The following is a 20,021-nucleotide window of genomic DNA, read 5'->3' on the forward strand; positions in this document are numbered from 1 at the left end:
ATTACAATTTTAATTTAATATTAATCAAATTAACAATATTTTATATATACATATATATAAATTATATATATTAATCAACTTTAATTAAACTTAATGTAATACGTTATTAACAATAACAAAATAGTTTTAAAATTTATACAATTATACTTTAAATAAATAAAAATGTTTTATTAATAATTTTATTTATCGTTTGTCAATATATTGATTTTATCATGTAATTAATTTTATAAAAATAATAATAATTAATTTATAAACTATATTATAATGTCAATAAATTATGTTATAATAGTGTAAAAATTTATTATGCAGCAGATTAATCAACATTTATACAAAATTACACACACACACACACACACACACTGATATTTAGTAATTTAATATTTGATAAGATAATTTAGTAAACTATAAAAATATAATGAAATAAAATAAAAATTGTTTGCATATAAATTAAAAAATAAGTTTTAATAACAAAATGTTTATATTAATAGAAATACAGAATATATTGGTTTTTGTCATAAGTTGATCAGCCATTTGGTCTTAAAACGTGTTTAAATTGATTTTTTACTAAACAATATTTAGTAATATCAGTAAAAACAGAGAATCTTATGTTAAGCACTAATTTTATTACCTGCCAGTGCTTACATATAAAAGTATAGTTAACCAGTTGTACTAAAATAGTATTTAAACACATATTTTTCTCAGCGATACCGATGTGTTGTTGTGTTAGCAAAAGTTAAGCCGAGAGAGTGTTTAGTTGGATATGAGAGATATGTTAGCTATTAATCGACAGCAAAACACATGCGATGTGTGTCTGATGTGACGGTCCTGTTGGCACCCGATAAGAGGTCGGAGAACAGGGCGAGTATGATAAGCGCACCACTATATTGCCAATCACTTACTATATAGTATATACTCTGTCGTCACTTACTATATAGTCAAAAGTATATGTTTAAAGCTATTGATGAAAACATATACATATATATATATATATATATATATACTGTACATACTATTGTATAACACAACAGCCCTTTTTAGATGATGGCATCAATGCTGTACTACTGATCCCAACAACAAATATGTTACACAATTATAGAGCCATTCAATAATAGCTTTACATTATAGACTAATCATTAAATGGATTTTTGTCTAATTAATTGTTTGCAATACAATCTGTTTTGTTAAGTGAATAACTTTTTTAGATGTATATTAAAAGATTTTCTCAATTGTTAATACAGTATATAAAAGATGCTGATAAATAAAAAAGTGATTTTTCAATACATTTACAAAATATTAAATATATCTATATTTTATTGTATTACTAAAAGTAGGTTTTAATTTATAAATGATTATTTAGTATCTTATACACTGTGTATTATAAAGGTTATATAATACATAATATATGGTACAGTAAATATAGTTTAATAGTTAATATTATATATATATTATAGAAAAGTAAAGATTTATTCTAAATAAAAATGTAATTTAAAATACTGGTTACCGTTAATGTAATAATTATAATATATTTAAATACAATTATAATTACAATTTAATACAATTTAATATTGGTCGTATTTTAAAATTTACAAACTCTAAACAAAAATGTAATTAAAAAATTTATAAATACAAATTAAAAATTTAATTAAATTGCAAGAATTTTGATATTTTAAATCAGACCCAAACAGTATTAAATACACTATTTTATAAAAAGTTAAACAAAATTATTTTAACTTTAATTTTATTAAAATTTTCTACATTGTATTATAAAAAATGTATAGCATGTACTGTAAATGTTTGTTTTTTGTTTTGTTTAATAAATATCTTAATCAAAATTTTTAAAAAATAATATCATTCAATTACAATTTACATATTTTAGAAATTATTATTAAAAATCTAGGTTACTTATAAAATACTATAAATATCGCAAAACTTCATTAAAAAACTATAATTAACATAATTTATATTATACATGCTATAATGTATTGTTGAAGTTAGACAGTCATAATATACTGTACAGTAAATTAAAGGTAATATAAAAACAATATATAAGTTAAATTTTATTTTAAGTTAGAAATAAATAATCTGTTTTTGTTTCATATTTATCTTTATTACAATTATAATCTCTTAAATTGTAGTCATGTTATTAGTGATAATCTTACCGGTAAATTACAAATCAATTATTTAAAAAATAATATTAAATCTTTATTATTTATATACAATTATAAATAATATATTCTAATATTTTAATGATTGAATAAAAAATAATTGATATAATAATTTTAAAATGTAATTAAATATTGATTTTTTTAAAAATCAATATTTATTTTTTAAACTTTTTATTATTCTTTTTAAATTTTTTGTTTGAATTTTTCGATCCCCTCTTCTTTTTTTTAGTAAATTGAAAATCGTTGGTATCTTCGATATCCAAAGCAGTAATATCTTCAAAATGTGTCAATTCATTGGCCAACGAACTCATTGTTCCCGCTTTTTTCAAATCATTTTTCTGTTTTTTAGTCAAATTAGTTCGAGTCATAAATTCTTCTTCAAATTGATTCTTCTCATTCAAGAATTGACTCATTTTATTGTTTTTCGATTGACCAGAATGTGACACTTCTTCAGGTCGAGTGTCAAACTCTTGACGCAATTCATTGATAATCGAGCTGTTGATGGCTTTCATCTTCGCTCTTTGCAATGCCTTTGTTTTGCGTTCTTCTTCTTCATCAAACCTCATTTGTGCCACTTTTGGCGGCACATAGACATCACTCTTATGTTTTTTCTTGTAATCACTCGTTTGTCCTGATTTCTCATTATCTGATTTATCGCTATTTTGTTCATTCATATCTTCGTCGGACATATTGTTATCATTTTTTGATAAAATTGATTGCAATTTCGGCTTAAATCTTAAGGGATCATTTGGATCAACGGTTCCATCGGTGGCTGTTTTAATCAATTTATCGAAAGAGTACTTCAATTTATGTTCAATTGGTCTCATCCTCTCTAAGACAGTCCTGCTTTCTACTAATCTATTGATGGCATCGAACCCTTCCAGACGTTCTCCGGAAACCTTCTTCATTGCCATTAATATAAGATCCATAAGATATGAAAGAAACATACGGTTCTTGAGTTCAATCAAAGAATTTCCATCTTTAGTGTTCAACTCTTCATCTTTAAGTCTTGTTATTAGATTTGATGCCATTTGATAGCAATTATCGGCGTTGTCTTTGATAGTCTTCATTAGTTGAATAGTCTCTTGTATTGGATTTGCCTCCTCTTCTTCATTGACATTGTCTTTGTTCACATTATCATCAATTGATGCCATAATTAGTCAAATCAGTGATCATTTGAAATGACAACTCATGTAAAACACGTTTTTAAATGTCTTTCAATACAAACAAACTATTAATATATAAATAATGCTTTAATTGTTTGATAGTGTTATAGATTTTAAATTGAATTTTAAATTAATTAATTAATTAATAAATATTTAAAATCTCATTTTAATTAAATATCATTTATTACAACAGTTTATTAATAAAATTTATTTGATTTAACATTAAAATACAATAATTTAATAGCAAATCAATTCAAACGTATTATATGTTAGTACTATATATACAGTATATTATATAATATAAAACACTATTTTATTAATAGTAATGAATAAACAGTTTATGTGTTAATAAATTGTCGTTTAATTTGTTTTTCTATATATCATTGATCGCTAAGATTTAGACCAACGATGAGTTCAAACAATCAAATGAACCGCAATTTAGTGACCAAAAGACACAAATGGGGTCTTAATTTTGCACAAAAGTAAGTCTTTATATCCATAAGATAATGACCACTCAATTATATAAACAATTTAATTATTATTAAATTTGTTAGACTTAAGACCGACCGCAACCAAGACCTACAGTCACCGCCCGGTTATATCTGTCCGACGACACAAATTCATAGCGAAAACAACCGGGAAAATGATCACAACCTTATAGTGAAGAAGTCGTGGGACATAGCATTGGCACCGATGAAACAAATACCTATGAATCTGTTCATTATGTATATGTCGGGTAACTCTATATCGATATTCCCGATAATGATGGTCGGTATGCTCTTTCTTAGACCAATCAAAGCACTGATTCAAATCAATACCAGTATGTCTTTTATATACTATCTGTCTGTTTGTCTCTTGAAATGATAATCAAAATTTTATTGTCTTTTAAAAAGCATTTAAGATGATTGAAGGACATCAAGCGATACTACAGAAACTGATTTATTTGATCGGAAATTTGTTATGCGTTGCGTTGGCTCTCTATAAATGTCAATCAATGGGTTTATTGCCATCACATGCCAGTGATTGGCTCGACTTCGTTGATCCGCCGCTAAGGATCGAGTTTTCCGGCGGAGGAATCGCTTTGTAAATGATTTCTTATACTTTAAACACCAGTATTTTAGTTAAACTTTTATATAAGTATATTGTCAGACAAACTAAGTGTTGATTTCATTTTATTTTTTGACATTTAATTGCATTATCAAACACTTTTTGACTAATTTGAATATACAGTACCGTAGTTTGTTAGTAATGATATAAATTAGTTATTAATTTTATGTTTTTGAAAAGTATCGGTAAATATAAAACATTATTTACTTAAATATATAATCAAATATTTAGTTTAAAAAAATTAAATGCAAATAAATAATTAAGATTACAAATATTTTTTATATATATCAATAGCAAAGTTAAACAGTGTATACTTATGAAAATAGACTGATTGACTGAATTTGTATAATTTTTGTTTAAAGAAAATTATTGACTTTTATTTGATTTGATTGATAAATTTATGTACAAACAAATATTAATTATAGATACAAATATTAAATTAATTTATTTTATTTAATTTAAAGACGATCTGATAAATAAGTTAAATTAGACGGTATTAAAATATATAGCAATTGAATTGTTTTTTGATAAATATTTTTCAATTTACAATAAATTCAATTTAATTAAAAAAAACATTTTTATTTCATTTAATAATATAATTATTTTCAATTGTAACGACATATATGAACGGCGTTTCATAGAAAACATTGTAAACATTGATTGAAATGCCTTTAAGTATTGAAAAATGTGTTTACAATTAATGCGATTATCATTGAATAGACATCAATGGTGTCGACAAAGAGTTATAGGAAGTGATGGATGTGTCGGTCATTTGTGGCAACAGATACGGTGTCTGAAGGCATCACATATTTGGTCAGATTTTTCCGATAACGAAGAAAACAATTCAAAACGAAAACAACGACTAATATTGAAATCGGGTTTTGAGTCCGAATCGGAACAAATTCTTTCAAATCTTCAGGAGTTGTCCGACAATAATACAGGAAGTGATTACTGGAGTCATTGGGACGATGAAGTGGATCCAGTTATCAGAGGTGTAAAATCAAATGCTATACCATTGAGAAGCCATAAACATAAGTCAATATATGACAGAAAAAATTATTTCATTGACTGTAAGCGAGTCAAGTGTTTTGGTGGTAAAGGTGGTGATGGGATGATCTGTTTCCTTAAACTTTTTTGTAATCCTATGGCTGGTCCCAGTGGTGGTGATGGTGGTAATGGTGGTCATATCATACTTGAAGCCGATAAACAAATTAAAAGTTTAGCAAATTTAGACTCATTATTGAGAGCCGAATCGGGAGAGAATGGTATGAGTAAAGACATGAGTGGTAAGGATGGCAAACATATGATAATTAAAGTTCCCGTCGGCACACTTGTCAAAGACGATGAAACACATAGACTTATTGCCGATCTCGATGTCAACGAATCTAAATTTCTTGCGGCCCGAGGAGGACAGGGAGGCAAAGGAAATCATTATTTCTTAGACAATATCAACAGACATCCAAAAGTTGCAGAAATTGGAGCAATTGGAGAGTCAAAGACTTACATTTTTGAATTGAAAACTATGGCCCACTCGGGTTTAGTTGGCTTTCCTAACTCTGGAAAGTCCACACTTTTAAGTGCCATTTCACGGGCCAAACCTAAAGTAGCGAACTATCCGTTCACAACATTGAATCCTACGGTTGGTATCATTGAATACGATGATTACGAACAGTTAGCTGTTGCTGACTTACCCGGTCTTATAGAGGGTGCCCATCAAAATAGAGGGTTAGGAATAGCCTTTTTAAGGCATATTGAGCGATGTGTTTGTCTAATTTATGTCATCGATTTAACGGTTGACGATCCCTATAAACAATTGTTGTGTCTAATGTCAGAACTGGATCACTACAAGAAAGGTCTGTCTAAGCGACCGCATGCCATAGTGGCCAATAAAATTGACGCTCCCGGAGCTGAACACAGACTCAAACAATTGATTGAAAGTGTGGGTAAAACAGATTTCCGGATAATTCCCATTTCAGCAAAATATGGCATTAATTTAAGTGAATTATTAAATTATTTTCGAGAGTTATATGATTTATATAATTATAAGCATAATAATGAAAACGGATTAATTTGGTAATCAATTTTTTATAAAAATAATTTTGTACTTAAAAATATGTTTATTATCTTAATATGTAAATATAAAAATGTTTAATTTGTTAGTGATTTGGCAAAAAATAAATATATTGTATAATAGGATATAAAAATATAAAAACGATATATAATTTGAACAATTATTTGACACAATGAATAAATTTGTGACTCAAGACTAGATCTCAAGATTTAATGATATAATTAGTTAATAAATTTGTAATAATTGGCTGCAATATTGTGCTTATAGCCGAAGTGGTCACTTATTTTTATTGACGTGATGTATAACATAGTAGTCGTGATAATACATTAGTATACATAGAGGTTGTCCAATGATTAATGAGATCCAAACGGCTATATTTGCCGTTTGATTGTTAAGATATTTGGAGACAAACATAGAGAATGGTATTTGGGATAACATACCGAAGAAGGCCCACAAACGAAACATAGATAACGGAACCGATACTAAGTATTCGTGAAAAAATGCCGACAATAGGAATACTAAGACAGATGCGTGAAATTTGTTGACACCTTTGGCTATCAATGGTTTGTATAGGTGTCGGACACACCATTTATGGACCGGTATGTTCCAGTTCTGCCAAAAATAGTTAACTGATTCGGCATTCCTAGTGATAAATTGATTTATATATATATAAATAATTTGCAATAATTATGTTTTATTTTAATGACAATTACCACCAGTCGCGATAAAACTCGCGGTCAGAGAAACGCAAAATTTCGGCGATTGTATTGAGACACGAATGAAAAAACCAGTAAAAAAATATTAACCAAATTATATGGTTTGGGATCTGTTTGTGATTTATTGAAATTAATTTTATATATCAGTAATAAAATACATAAACATTTCATTTATTTTTTTATTAATACTGACCGCTAGTTTCAATAGTCTTTCCAACATTTTTGTAAAATTCATTTCTTGTAACGGTTTGAATGAGTTACTTATGGTGGGAACCATCCATTGCTGGATTAGACCGAGATTTAGTTGAAGCAGAAATAGCTATTTTGTTAATCAAATTAATTTGTTAATAATATTTACAAACAAACTAAATATAGGTATAGATATCATACGATTTCAAGTATTCTTTTAATAAGAAATCTTTTACGGATCCGTTCACTTCTGGGAAAATTTAATTCATAACAGAGAGTCGGAGCAAACATATAGTAATACAAATCAACTAAATTCAAATTATTTGGATATTCAACTAATGGATGTTTTGAATCATTATTTGTTGATCCGTTTTGATGCAACTTCTGGATCTCCTTAGAGCTGAACGATCGACGCCGAGTATGTGGGCCGGCATTTGACAATTTTTTGGTGCAGAGCTTGTGTTTTCTGCACCAGTAGTTGACCATATGATAAGATACTAGTTTTAAGCTAATTATTGAATAGAGACCACAAGCTATTGAGGCACCGATTGGATTGCAGTGAACGGAATTGATGACAATCGGCGGCAAAGATAAAATAGTCGCTATGTTTAGCATTACTAATATTCTTCCAGTTCTTTCGCGCCATAATTTTGTTGCAAATATGTGCTCCAATACGAAAGAAATTAATATGAAGATATTGACACTTAATATCAATTGACACGAAGGCCATGCGTTTGGTTTACCGATAAATATTTTGATCCATTGAACAGGATCTACAAGAATACCATATTTGATAATATTTTCGAGAGCGACCCTCGCGTTTGATAAGACCTATCGATTTGTTAAACAATCAATATTTGTATACTTAAAAAATTATAATCAAATATAATTACTAATAAAATTATGCATAGATTAAGAAGTCCTCTATAATTGGTGTAACCGCTGGAAGAGCTGAACAATGAGTCTTTGGGTTCGTGAACACTAAAAATATAAAATTTTATATAAAAACCATCAATTTATAAATCATTGATCACTATTGTGTCCATACGGTTGATCCGCTTGTTCCCGACGACTCTTCTTTTCCAAATCTTTTATCTCCGAAAGTCTGGTCACACTATTAGTTCGCCGAAGATATACATTATTATTATTATTAGTTAAATTAATATTATTATTATTGTTATTATAGATAAAATAATTTTTTGAGTTCATCGTTAAGTCTGTTATAATCCCTATATTCCCATTGAGTTTCTCTCTCTCTTACTATTCAATTGTGAGACTATTATCTAAAAACTTTTTTCAGAGCCAATAAAATCTTATCAAATCATTAAATGTCATCTAATTTTGCGCACACTTTGAGAGCATAGACACAGACTGTTGAATATATATATCATTAAAATTAATTTCAACCCTTTGTATTAATTATTAATATAATACTATTAATCAGTAATTTAAAACTATTTGTCATTATTGCTATTTTAAACATAACACACAGCGATATATAATTTAAGTACTAATTAACAATAAAATGATTGAAACAAAATTTGCTTAACCAGTCATTTATTATTATGATTATTACAACTATTTATAAATATTAAATTATAACTCGCAGACAATTTTTTTTATTATCAGACAGAAACTTAAAAATATATTTGAATATATAATTAAATATATAAATTGTATAAATAAATCTTATAAAAGTAATAATATATTTGATGTTAAAACTACAGTGAAGTGCAAATACATAGAAAACTTGTTTTTTCGATAATTGTTTTAATTGACGTTTGCCTTGAATTTTGAAAATTTCATTTATGATCTAAACATTACAATCAATGTATTTGAATAGTAAAATCAATTACTTTCACTCTACTATTATCATAAAAATTGATTCCTAATAGTAATTTTAGGGAAAATTTTGTTTTTATTTTTAATATCACTCATTATAATAAGTTAGAAAAATTTGAAATTAAATAGATATAATTGAATTAATCATAAACTTTATGATAATAAATATTTAATTTAAAAATAGATATAAAAATAAACTAACTTTTGATTTTATCGAATGCAATGTTTACTATTTAATTAAGTTTTTATGTAAATATTTAATTTTAAAAGTTAAAAGCATAAACATGTATTAGTAAAATAAACCATACAAATAATAAATCATTTATAATTTAAAAAATTTGATATTTATAATGTTTTAATAATATAACATTTATTTAATGATAGATTTGAATTTGACATAATTAATGATACAATAATGCAGTATAAATGTACAAATGTAAGTCAAAATGTATTTTAACTTAATTGGATGTTATACAAAAATTTTGAAACTAATTTCAACAAGTTAACTTTTAATCCATGATCGACTAATTTATTTAAAAATTAACAATAAATTATTTAAATATAAATTTATTAAATAAATAGATTAATTATAAAAATATAAGAATCTTATATTAAATGTGATGCAAATAACAAATGATATCAAAAACTAAAAACCATTATTAATAGGGAATTGTGTTTTAACAGACAAAAGCAATTTCTAAGACTATTTGAAATTTAATAAAGATATATGAGTTCACTCTTATTGTATTAAATAATATATTTTTATAAATAGTTTGCATCGCTTTAAAAATGAGTAATAAAATTATTTAATCTAATAAATTAAATAATATCGAAAATATTGTTTGTATTTTAATAATAATAATAATATCTATAATAGTAATGTCACTAAAATTGATTTAACATTAATTTTTAAGGATTCGTTTCATTTGTCTATTTTGATGTTGAAGTGTGTCCTCCGATCTCTCGGCTTTAGTCGTAATTCTGTCCAACTGTTGGTTCTGTGTTTGGATTTCATCGCCTAAACCGAGTGCTAAGTTCTTGAGTCTTCCGAGACCTAAATCTATTTCTGTTAAATTTTGATTCAATTGTCGATCAATTTGTTTAGTTCGTGACTTTTCATTTGTATCCACTTTCTTGTTATCGCTATTATCATCAAAATCAAAACCATTTGAATCAATTCCTCTTTGATTAAAGAATGGATGATTGCTTGCACTGTTAGATGTTGCGTCTGATCTAATATTATCGATAGTATTGATGAGATTGCTCTCGGAGTGAACAGAAGGACGACTACCAATAGTATTGTTTTGGTTTTTATTAGCGATCGTATCATTACTTTTAGAGAAGTAATTCTTGAATCCTCCAAATATACTCTTCATTGATGTTAAATGTTTTTGTGATACTCTCATAATGGCATTCATTGAATCCAACTTTTCTTCTACATTATCCAATTGTTCCCTTTGTCTCACTAGTTCTTCGGCCGTCTCAATGCCGGTCTTTTCCGTTTCATAAACCAATCCGAGCGACACTTTACTGCTCTCAAGAGTGCGCTCTTCAATGGCTCGCCTTTCGGCTAAAAGTTGCCGTCGTTTGTCTTCCCAGTCATTGTTCTCATTATTGCTATTGAGTCCACTGTTAGCTAACATGTATCCTGAAGACCCTTGTCGTGGATGTCTCAGAAATGCCATATCGTCGACCTCATCGTCCAATTTATTGTTCAACTGATTCCCAATGTTTCCATTGATGGCATTACTATTGTTACCAAAAGACATATTTTCACTGATTTTGTTGTCGATCAACAAAATTATAGGAACTGTTGACAAACTAAACAACTAAAAAGTCTTTTATTTGTCAACAATAATATTGATGACCAAAATGTGGTGATTGTATAACAAGTTTGTGATCACTGATCACAATATGTCAACAAATGGTCAGTCAATCCAATGAAAGACGTATTGAATGAGAGATCAGTTTATTATTCAGTCATTTGACGCAAACATACAAACTGTGAGTCAATTTAGTGTCAAATTGGGGACCAATTATTAAGTTCAGTCAAACATTGATTTGATTGAGTCATACATTGCTTACAATAGGAGTGTTCAAACATATCACGTGACTCGCAATCAATGTACTGATTGGTTGATTGTCATCAATAGTATCGATCATCGATTGGTTTTTATAATTGGCGTCAAGTGTTGAATGTGTGTTGAAGTGACCGCACGTTTGCTGTGACCACACGTGTGACCACTTTTGGCATCACTCACCCGAAGGTCAGTTACCGATATTTACAGTTAATTTATGTAAAATATGTGACCAATTGGTTGATCTTCAATGTTATGATTCAATCATTTATATGTAGAATCTATAAATAGATTCAAATGTTTACACTAACTGTTCAATTGTTTACATTTCGTTAAATGTCTTTGTCTTAGACATGATGTCGACAGTCGGACATACCGTCGAAACCTTTGAAGCCAACGATGCCTTTAGTATTACCGGTGATTGTGATACAAATGAAAAGCTAGTCATGTCTAGAGAGGACAGTAAAAAATGTAAGATATTTGACATTTTATATTACATTAATTAATTAATGACATCTAAGACTTGGAAGACATTCAAAAAAGTATTGTTTTTATTGCAGATATACTTAACTTGTTTGAAGACTTGGATACTATATTCATGAGCGATGATAAAAACAATAAGAAGTACTGCAATGATATAATTCTTATTATTTGTCAATGCATTAAATCAGATGCACGTGATCTTGAAGAAGAAGACAACAATTTCAAACAACAGATGGATTGTCACTTTAATTTGTTGAGAACTATCTTAAGAAGTCCTAAACTGGATGTCATATCTAGAACAATGATACTGGAGGTGATTGAGTTAAGAGCAGCCAATTGGGAAGTCGTTGATGATATCAATGACTATTATTCCAAGAAATTGTCTGAACTAAGAGCTAATGAATTAAAGTCATCGAAAAGTAATCAGTCATTAGGTATGTCAGTGCCTATCAATTACTCCATTGATACGGACGGTTCAAAAGCAAAACCAATAAAAGTAACGCCAAAGATGACTGTCAGAGATGAAGTAGTCATAAGAAATGGTGACTCAGGAAAAGGTATTTATAAAATAATTATTCTATTAGTTGTATCACTAGTTTACCGTATAATCTTATTTTAGTATATGTTTGGGTTTATGACTATCTATGAGTAAATCAATCAAATGCATAAAACGGATTAATTACCGGTAATAATGTATTAAATAAATAGTAATCTATAGGATGTTTGATGTGATTTATTGAAAAATTTTAATTTATACAAATTACTTACCGGTTAATTACCGTAATTTCCACTGTATAGAGATTTTTATAGTGTATTATAATATTTGACATATTTATTATTTATTATCTATAATTCATAATTTTGTTTTTTATAACAAAAACATTGTTTAAGTGATGGGAATTAAAGGCAGAAGAGTTCATATAATAGAAGAGATGAGTCAAACGATTATATCTTTTCAAAAAGGTTTGTAAGGTTTTAGTGTCGATATTGTCATGAGATTTGGTTTAGTCATTAGCTTATGGATTGTCACAATTAATTGAATATTACTTTAATTGCAATTAAAACATGATGTTAGCTCTTAATACTGATTAACGCAATATGCATTGTGCTAACAGATAAATTAGATATATTTTTTTGGGAACATACACTATAAGCTTGTTTTTATAATTAAATGTTTCAGTACCTCCCGGAGCTAAGGAAAGACTTGTTCAGATTACCGGTCCATCAGAAGAGAACATTGAATGTGCAAAACAGTTGATTGAAAATACAATTACACGAAACGCATCTCCCGTTCCTTTTGAGTGCACAAACAAACCATTGATTGATGGAAACAAAAGTGAGAAATTGGATTTTAATGATAAAATGATTGATAATAGTAATACAACTGAAGAGAAAAGTGATGATAAAAAGTCATTTACTTTCATTGTTAATGTGGATGAAGATGTGATTCAATTGTCGACAAACAACTATCAAATGGGAGTCAAAGCCAAGAATATTCTACAAAAGGTTTTCATTGAAAGACAAGAGTTATTATTCATTGATAGTTATTCTGATTCAAACGTTACGAAAAACTGTGGACACAATAATGCATATCAAAGACAGTCGTCATCCATTATGTTAGAAGCTTTTGTCAACAATTCAAATATCGAAAGATCGTCATCTCAGGGAACAGTTACTAACACAAGAACTTCTTTACGATTCATGAGCCAAGAATTGTCTAAACCAGACATCCGAATGATTGACGGAATAATCAGTTATGAAAGAGATTTCCTGTTGCGTTGCCGTCGATTACAATTGAAACCAACTGATGACGTTATAAATATTATTAAAGACAAAACACCTGACATTATCCGAACCGTAAGAGTTACGGAAAATGGATCTGAAGAGTGGTAACGAACGTAACATTTGCATCAAATACTTAATAATTAAAGATTAAGTTACTATAAAATTATTTGAATGTACTGTATATTAGTTTCGATATTATTCAATATCTTAAATCGTTTATATATTTTTAATGTTATTGTCTTGAAATTATTACAAAATTATTATTAAATAAATAAAAATAAATTAATAAATACATAATAAAAACTTTTATATAATAAATAATTTAAATGAGAATCAAATGCTTTTATATATGATTTACAATTTTTGTCTATACTTTTCAATTCAAATGACCGACGAATTGGTGGCCAAAGGAGTGAAGCAAAGTGTTGGCAACAGAAAGGACTTGAGTTGAGTATTAAGTCTTTTGATTTCTTCATCAAATCTCTCCATTTTTCGGACTAAAATGTAGAACTGAATGACTCCTTCACCACTCTTAGAGAATCCATAGTTGGAGATGACATTCATGAGTATTTGAGTGGACATCGGAAACATATATCGCATGTGTTTCACGGCATCCATCTGTGGCTTCAATTCTATACAATAATCACTTTCCGATGAATCTGACGGCAGACCCGCCGAAGACTCCGTATTATTGGTCTCATTGATTGCGCGAATCACTTGATTTAAGACAATCTTAGCCTCGGATCGACTCAATTGTGGCGCCGACTCGTTGGACGACGAAGAGGCCATCACTCAGACATTTCAAGTAACTGTCAATACATTGATTGATAGCATAAACACTATTAAGACATCTATTGATCCATCGATTCATTCAATAAAAACATTAATACTTTCAGAAAATTGTTTGTAAATTGAAATACAAATACTATTATTAATAATATAAATAACGTATAAATTAATCTGAAAATTAACTTTTGAATTATTGGTTTAGCAAATAAAGTAAGCAATAAATGATAACTAAATACTGTATTCATATAATTAATTTTTATTAATTAATACTAATATTACATAAAATTAACAAATATATTGTAAATATAATTAATTTCAATGATTAACCATTTTCTATGATTTAATTGAAAGCCATAATACAAATTGTAGTGAAAAATTGTTCGCAATTTTGGTACTTTATATAATATAGTATTAATAATTAGAATAATGTTTTCAAATAATAGTGTCTAACTTTGTTTACTAAACATAAAAAGTACTGAATCTATGTCTAACTAATAGACAAACTGTAAATAAGATAATAAACAAAATATCATTAAATTTACGTAAAGTTTTCAAAACTAATGATTTAAAAAGTATTGTTAAACCAATTGTTTGAATGATATTAACATTTGGACACAGATTTAGTTGATATTTGATATGAGTTCAGACAAATTTGACATCAAATATGATGGCAAAGACATCGTTTCTTTGGTTAAATGGAAAGTAAGAGTTGGCGCCCGAATCGGCCAAAGAGGCCAACAGCTGTTCACATATCGGGTTTGCAATGACTCTAATCTGGAACCATCTGGTGATGTAATGGTATTTAAATGCAAAGATATTGGATTAATCGTGGATTCATTGCTGAAGAAAGAGGGAGAACTGGTTTTACCCAATGATGTAGTCCTACAATACGATCGGTGTCCACACGACACCATAATGAAGGATATGTGCGGTGATTGTGGCGCTAATATTAACGCTTTAGATGACACTCAACGACAAAGAATAACTGCTTCAACATCTGTATCAATGGTTCATTCAGTACCAGAATTATTGGTTAGTAAAGAAAGGGCTGAAACTCTTGGAAGAGCTGATGAAAAGAGACTTTTGAAAGATAGGAAACTTGTTTTACTCGTCGATTTGGATCAGACTTTGATTCATACGACAAATCACAACATACCGGCCGACACACCCGGTGTGCATCACTTCCAGTTGTATGGACCGCATACACAATGGTATCACACGAAGTTCAGACCAAATACTCATCAATTTTTAGATACAATGTCTAAGCTCTTTGAACTTCATATCTGCACATTTGGTGCCCGACGTTATGCCCATACGATCGCTGCACTAATGGATCCAAACCGTCAATTCTTTCCGAGTGATAGAATCTTATCAAGAGATGAGTGTTTTGATCCCAATTTAAAGACAGCAAACTTGAACTCATTGTTTCCGTGCGGAGACTCAATGGTCTGTATTATTGATGATCGCGAAGATGTTTGGAGTTTTTCCCCGAATGTGATTGCAGTGAAACCTTATGTGTGTTTTCGCGATACCGGAGATATCAATGCACCGGAAAAAAATGTCGGACCTCTGCCACAACAAGTGGACGATAAGATCGATGTTTTAAATGATGCAAAAATTTCTGATGAAAAGAATCCAAATGAAGAAGTGCTTATTAATCAAGAAAGTGATGATAAGGAATGCGACAAAAATAAAGAAATTGATTTACAAAATAAAAGTAAATTAGATAATCAAGAACTTGAGGTTTCTCTCGATAAAACTGAAACTACTATTACTTCAGAGTCTAAGATAGATATAACCAAAGAGAGCGAAACAAAGGACATATTAGTTGAATCAAAAGAAAAAATTGAAATACAAGAGGAAAGTGAAACACAAGAGAAAAGTGAAACACAAGAGGAAAGTGAAACACAAGAGAAAAGTGAAACACAAGAGAAAAGTGAAACACAAGAGAAAAGTGAAACACAAGAGAAAAGTGAAACACAAGAGAAAAGTGAAACACAAGAGAAAAGCGAAACACAAGAAAAAAGCGAAACACAAGAGAAAAGCGAAATACAAGAAAAAAGTAATATTAGTGAAGAATCTGAATTACCATCTGATGAAAACAGCAATAATAGCAATTATAAAGAAGAGAAAAACAAACAAAATGTGACAAATAATGATAACGACGACTATTTGTTATATTTGGAGGAAATATTGATACGAATTCATGGAAAATATTATAAAGAATTTGACGACAAAATCAAATATAAGACCGATTCAGAAGAGATTAAGATTCCGAATCTTAAAGATATTATTCCAACGGTTCGTAAAAGTGTTTTAAACGGCGTTAATATAGTGTTCAGTGGAGTTATCCCAACAAATATGGCTCCAGAAAAACACAAACTGTATATCATTGCAAAAACTTTTGGTGCAAATGTGACCACAGATTTAGTTTTGGAGGGCTCACCCAAAACAACACATTTGATTGCCGCCAAATGGGGAACTGTTAAAGTTAATAAATGCATCAAAGCTAAGAACATATGGATTGTTAATCCCAAGTGGTTGTACTGTTGTGCTGAACGATGGGAACGGGTTGACGAAAGATTGTATCCATTAAATAAAGATTTGACTTTTGAAAAGGAAAAGCCATTCACTAAGACTTCATTAAAACCAAATTCTCGTGAGTTATTAAAGAGTCAACAGATTGTCAAACCATCGACGACTCCATCATTAGCGACATATGACCCAAAAACAGGTAAAAGAATTAGACCTCAAAGTCAACAGCAGACGACTACTTTTTTAGAGAAAAAGGAGCCACAGATGGAAAGTGGACACAAAAATGAACAAATGTTGGAACAGAGCCGTCAAATACAACCACACAATATGATAGATTTTTCTCCGTTATCGGGGTTTACAATGAATGAGTTGCAAAGTATGGGCAAAGAAGTTGATGACGCCTGCAGTGAGGGCGACGCTATGAGTACCGGTAATACCGATAGTGATAGTGATAGTAACAGTGACCATGAATTGAAACAAATAAAAAAGTGTGACAAAAGAGAGATGAATACATCGAGTGATGACACCGATGATGGAGAATCACCTAAAGGTTGGAGCAATAAAAAGAAAAGAAAACGTACGTCACTTATGAATAGGATCGCAGAAATGGAAGAAACTAATGATTCGACCGAAGATTGGGATAACTTTGGAAGTAAACGAATAGATATGGAGGAAGAGTCGAGTGATAATGAATCAATTGGTTCAGTAGATGAAGAAATGGCATTAGCCGTTGAACGAGAATTTCTCAGTTAGTCTTTACTTTAAAATAATTATTATTTTAATTTGTTTCGATATACAGTATATTCATTAATTCATTTCATTTATGCTAATAGTTTTCATATTAAACCAAAAACTTGTAAAAATCGATAACAATGTAGTTATGAAATTGAAATTTATATTATGTAATGAAATTGTAAATCTTTTTATTTTAACTGACATTCAAAACTATGTTTTTAATTTTATTAAAAATTATATTTCGATTTATTTGATATAAATGATTAAATTATTACAAATGATAAAAAAATGTTTGCAAAAAACCGATTTTATTTTAAATGTTTGATATTTAAGACATTTGATGGAAGATTTGATCCGCTATTCATTGGATTAGTCAGACCTAAGTTAACATAACCATCACCTTTAAGAACGCCAACATTCTTCCAGTTTTCTAAATAGTTTGCTATTATTATTATGAGAAAATAATTGATTAATTAATTGTTAGATTGTTATAAGTGACTATTAATTGCTACCTTTCCATAAGCGAACAGTTCCGTCATCACCAGATGAGGCCAGAATAGTTCCGGTGATATTCCACGAGACTCTCCAAACTTGTGAGCCATGATCTTCAAATGCGGCGACAATTTTAATATCATATCGATTTTTGTCACTCTGTTGCGACAATTGCCCCAATTGTTGTGTCACTGGATCCTGTTGTATGGGTGCTATCGATAATATCTTTACATCCTTAGTGGTGGCCACACCTATCAAATCATAGGATCGGCCAACATTTGGCGCGAAAGCAATGTCGTGAACACAATCATTGATTGCGGGCATCATATCAATTCGCTGCCATGTCCTCAGGTTTTCACTGTATTCATATATCAATACTTTGGAACCGGAGTTATTGGTATCATCGCTGCCGATGGCAATCATCGGAGATCTTGTGCGAGATAGCGAAGGATTCCAAGTCAATGAACTGCAAGCCTTGTTGCAGACTATCTCGTACTGAACAGACCATTGACTAACATTCATCACATCCGGCGCTTCATATATACGAACGATACCATCTGAAGAACACGTGGCCAGTAGTAGTCCCGCGTGTTTTGGTGCAAACTTTACGTCGGTTACTGAAGTTCTGCTGTCGACAAAAACGTGTCTTTTAAACCAAACCGATTGATTGCGTTCACCGCTATTGTTGTCAACAACTGATTTTAAGATATAATAATATTAATTAATGAGACAATTGTCGAGATTTCAAACAATATATCATTTACTCATTTCTTCCCAAACAATGGCTGTCCTATCGAAAGAACTGGTGGCCAGTATTTGCCCGAACTCTGGGTGAGCCCACGTCACCTTCCAGACAGATCCCGAGTGTGTCTTCCACGATGCCGTACAAACCCATTGACCATCTTCTCCAATGTCCCAAACCTGAAGACAATATCAACAATACAATCACCGAAATATTATCAACAAAAGTGGTCAACAAATACTTTGACGCTTTGATCCGATGAACAGGTGGCCAATCGGCGACCGTAATAGTCATACGCTATGTCGTGGATCAGGTCCTTGTGATCGGCGTGAATACTACGACAAAACATTATCTCATCGATGGTCTCACAGTTGGTCTCACAAGTGATCAGACAATCGGTTTGTTTTCACACACTTTGCTGTTATTATAGATATTTCATTCATAAATAACGTCATATTTTTAGAAGTTATGTCAAAAATATTACTGTAATTAATATTATGTTTTATGTACTGTATTTGGATTCAAATGTTTTAATGTGAAAAATATATGAAATCATTTCATTTTAATTATCATAATTAGTATCAATATATTGCTTACATTTATTAATCAAACACACATATGATATATACTTTATATATATATTGATATAATCGTCTAATTTTTATTTTTAAATGTATTTAATTCAATTGAATTGATTGATTGATTTAGATATGACTAACTCTTAAAAGTTTGTTTGTATGTAAAGTAATACTAAATAATTTATTTCATAAGTTTGATAAACTATATGACGTAATGTTAAAAATATACTGTATTAGTATAATGTTATCAATTAATTTTAAAATTATAGTTTATTTTAAAACCAGTTATGCAACTTTGAAATATGACATTTATAAATATATTTTCAAAATTAATACAATATCAAATAATATAAATAATGATCGCTATTTATATTTATTTTTTTCAACAAAAAATATTAATAAATTTTGAATATTTGTAAAACAAACTGAGCTTTGATAAGAAAATAGCATATTTGGTATAATATATATATATATATATAGTAAAACATTATACGCGAAATTAAATAGATGTTGCAATATATAGTAGTTTTAACTAAACTATACATAAA

The 20,021-nt window shown here is 29.2% G+C and overlaps 8 protein-coding genes across 8 annotated transcripts; 3 read left to right on the forward strand and 5 right to left on the reverse strand.

The window, feature by feature from the left end:
• Window positions 1-2,306: 2,306 nt before the first annotated feature.
• On the reverse strand, window positions 2,307-3,400 carry LOC128962043 (neuroguidin-like). Its single transcript, XM_054308364.1, has one exon. It carries the CDS (start codon window positions 3,317-3,319, stop codon window positions 2,321-2,323), a length of 999 nt encoding a protein of 332 aa, XP_054164339.1. The 5' UTR covers window positions 3,320-3,400; the 3' UTR covers window positions 2,307-2,320.
• Window positions 3,401-3,647: 247 nt separating this feature from the next.
• Window positions 3,648-4,664, forward strand: LOC128962188 (ER membrane protein complex subunit 4-like). Its single transcript, XM_054308541.1, has 3 exons — window positions 3,648-3,813; window positions 3,886-4,151; window positions 4,225-4,664. Exons 1-3 carry the CDS (start codon window positions 3,740-3,742, stop codon window positions 4,416-4,418), a joined length of 534 nt encoding a protein of 177 aa, XP_054164516.1. The 5' UTR covers window positions 3,648-3,739; the 3' UTR covers window positions 4,419-4,664.
• Window positions 4,665-5,060: 396 nt separating this feature from the next.
• Window positions 5,061-6,515, forward strand: LOC128962492 (mitochondrial ribosome-associated GTPase 2-like). The gene has a single exon (XM_054308865.1). It carries the CDS (start codon window positions 5,124-5,126, stop codon window positions 6,513-6,515), a length of 1,392 nt encoding a protein of 463 aa, XP_054164840.1. The 5' UTR covers window positions 5,061-5,123.
• A 244-nt stretch (window positions 6,516-6,759) lies between these two features.
• LOC128962055 (diacylglycerol O-acyltransferase 1-like) lies at window positions 6,760-8,792 on the reverse strand. The gene is made up of 6 exons (XM_054308379.1): window positions 8,463-8,792; window positions 8,308-8,395; window positions 7,616-8,245; window positions 7,419-7,544; window positions 7,223-7,335; window positions 6,760-7,152 (listed from the first exon to the last, which is right to left on the reverse strand). The coding sequence occupies exons 1-6, from the start codon at window positions 8,621-8,623 to the stop codon at window positions 6,786-6,788; spliced, it is 1,485 nt and encodes a 494-aa protein (XP_054164354.1). The 5' UTR covers window positions 8,624-8,792; the 3' UTR covers window positions 6,760-6,785.
• A 1,308-nt stretch (window positions 8,793-10,100) lies between these two features.
• Window positions 10,101-11,257, reverse strand: LOC128962670 (synaptosomal-associated protein 29-like). Its single transcript, XM_054309066.1, has one exon. It carries the CDS (start codon window positions 11,023-11,025, stop codon window positions 10,159-10,161), a length of 867 nt encoding a protein of 288 aa, XP_054165041.1. The 5' UTR covers window positions 11,026-11,257; the 3' UTR covers window positions 10,101-10,158.
• A 74-nt stretch (window positions 11,258-11,331) lies between these two features.
• LOC128962493 (RNA polymerase II subunit A C-terminal domain phosphatase-like) lies at window positions 11,332-17,706 on the forward strand. Its single transcript, XM_054308866.1, has 6 exons — window positions 11,332-11,523; window positions 11,686-11,805; window positions 11,895-12,374; window positions 12,709-12,780; window positions 12,998-13,674; window positions 15,016-17,706. Exons 2-6 carry the CDS (start codon window positions 11,688-11,690, stop codon window positions 17,677-17,679), a joined length of 4,011 nt encoding a protein of 1,336 aa, XP_054164841.1. The 5' UTR covers window positions 11,332-11,523; window positions 11,686-11,687; the 3' UTR covers window positions 17,680-17,706.
• LOC128962672 (protein C10-like) lies at window positions 13,943-14,514 on the reverse strand. Its single transcript, XM_054309067.1, has one exon. The coding sequence runs from the start codon at window positions 14,389-14,391 to the stop codon at window positions 13,984-13,986; it is 408 nt and encodes a 135-aa protein (XP_054165042.1). The 5' UTR covers window positions 14,392-14,514; the 3' UTR covers window positions 13,943-13,983.
• Window positions 17,707-17,966: 260 nt separating the features above from the next.
• On the reverse strand, window positions 17,967-19,342 carry LOC128962669 (nucleoporin SEH1-like). Its single transcript, XM_054309065.1, has 4 exons — window positions 19,137-19,342; window positions 18,918-19,074; window positions 18,174-18,848; window positions 17,967-18,103 (listed from the first exon to the last, which is right to left on the reverse strand). Exons 1-4 carry the CDS (start codon window positions 19,242-19,244, stop codon window positions 17,970-17,972), a joined length of 1,074 nt encoding a protein of 357 aa, XP_054165040.1. The 5' UTR covers window positions 19,245-19,342; the 3' UTR covers window positions 17,967-17,969.
• Between the last annotated feature and the right edge of the window lie 679 nt (window positions 19,343-20,021).

Source organism: Oppia nitens, unplaced genomic scaffold, assembly GCF_028296485.1.
Source record: "Oppia nitens isolate AA-2021 unplaced genomic scaffold, nextdenovo-longstitch-racon4-pilon3 scaffold6_pilon_pilon_pilon, whole genome shotgun sequence".
NCBI classification, from domain to species: domain Eukaryota; kingdom Metazoa; phylum Arthropoda; class Arachnida; order Sarcoptiformes; family Oppiidae; genus Oppia; species Oppia nitens.

Coding starts and splice junctions, on each gene's coding strand:
- LOC128962043 (XM_054308364.1), bottom strand. CDS start 3,319: ATGGCATCAATTGATGATAATGTGAACAAAGACAATGTCAATGAAGAA.
- LOC128962188 (XM_054308541.1), top strand. CDS start 3,740: ATGAGTTCAAACAATCAAATGAACCGCAATTTAGTGACCAAAAGACAC. Junction 3,814..3,885: donor GGTCTTAATTTTGCACAAAA/GTAAGTCTTTAT, acceptor TAAATTTGTTAG/ACTTAAGACCGACCGCAACC. Junction 4,152..4,224: donor ACTGATTCAAATCAATACCA/GTATGTCTTTTA, acceptor TCTTTTAAAAAG/CATTTAAGATGATTGAAGGA.
- LOC128962492 (XM_054308865.1), top strand. CDS start 5,124: ATGTGTTTACAATTAATGCGATTATCATTGAATAGACATCAATGGTGT.
- LOC128962055 (XM_054308379.1), bottom strand. CDS start 8,623: ATGAACTCAAAAAATTATTTTATCTATAATAACAATAATAATAATATT. Junction 8,396..8,462: donor CGGGAACAAGCGGATCAACC/GTATGGACACAA, acceptor TTATATTTTTAG/TGTTCACGAACCCAAAGACT. Junction 8,246..8,307: donor ATCTATGCATAATTTTATTA/GTAATTATATTT, acceptor ACAAATCGATAG/GTCTTATCAAACGCGAGGGT.
- LOC128962670 (XM_054309066.1), bottom strand. CDS start 11,025: ATGTCTTTTGGTAACAATAGTAATGCCATCAATGGAAACATTGGGAAT.
- LOC128962493 (XM_054308866.1), top strand. CDS start 11,688: ATGATGTCGACAGTCGGACATACCGTCGAAACCTTTGAAGCCAACGAT. Junction 12,375..12,708: donor AAATGGTGACTCAGGAAAAG/GTATTTATAAAA, acceptor ACATTGTTTAAG/TGATGGGAATTAAAGGCAGA. Junction 12,781..12,997: donor GATTATATCTTTTCAAAAAG/GTTTGTAAGGTT, acceptor TAAATGTTTCAG/TACCTCCCGGAGCTAAGGAA.
- LOC128962672 (XM_054309067.1), bottom strand. CDS start 14,391: ATGGCCTCTTCGTCGTCCAACGAGTCGGCGCCACAATTGAGTCGATCC.
- LOC128962669 (XM_054309065.1), bottom strand. CDS start 19,244: ATGTTTTGTCGTAGTATTCACGCCGATCACAAGGACCTGATCCACGAC. Junction 18,849..18,917: donor CATTGTTTGGGAAGAAATGA/GTAAATGATATA, acceptor TCTTAAAATCAG/TTGTTGACAACAATAGCGGT. Junction 18,104..18,173: donor AACTGTTCGCTTATGGAAAG/GTAGCAATTAAT, acceptor TAATAATAATAG/CAAACTATTTAGAAAACTGG.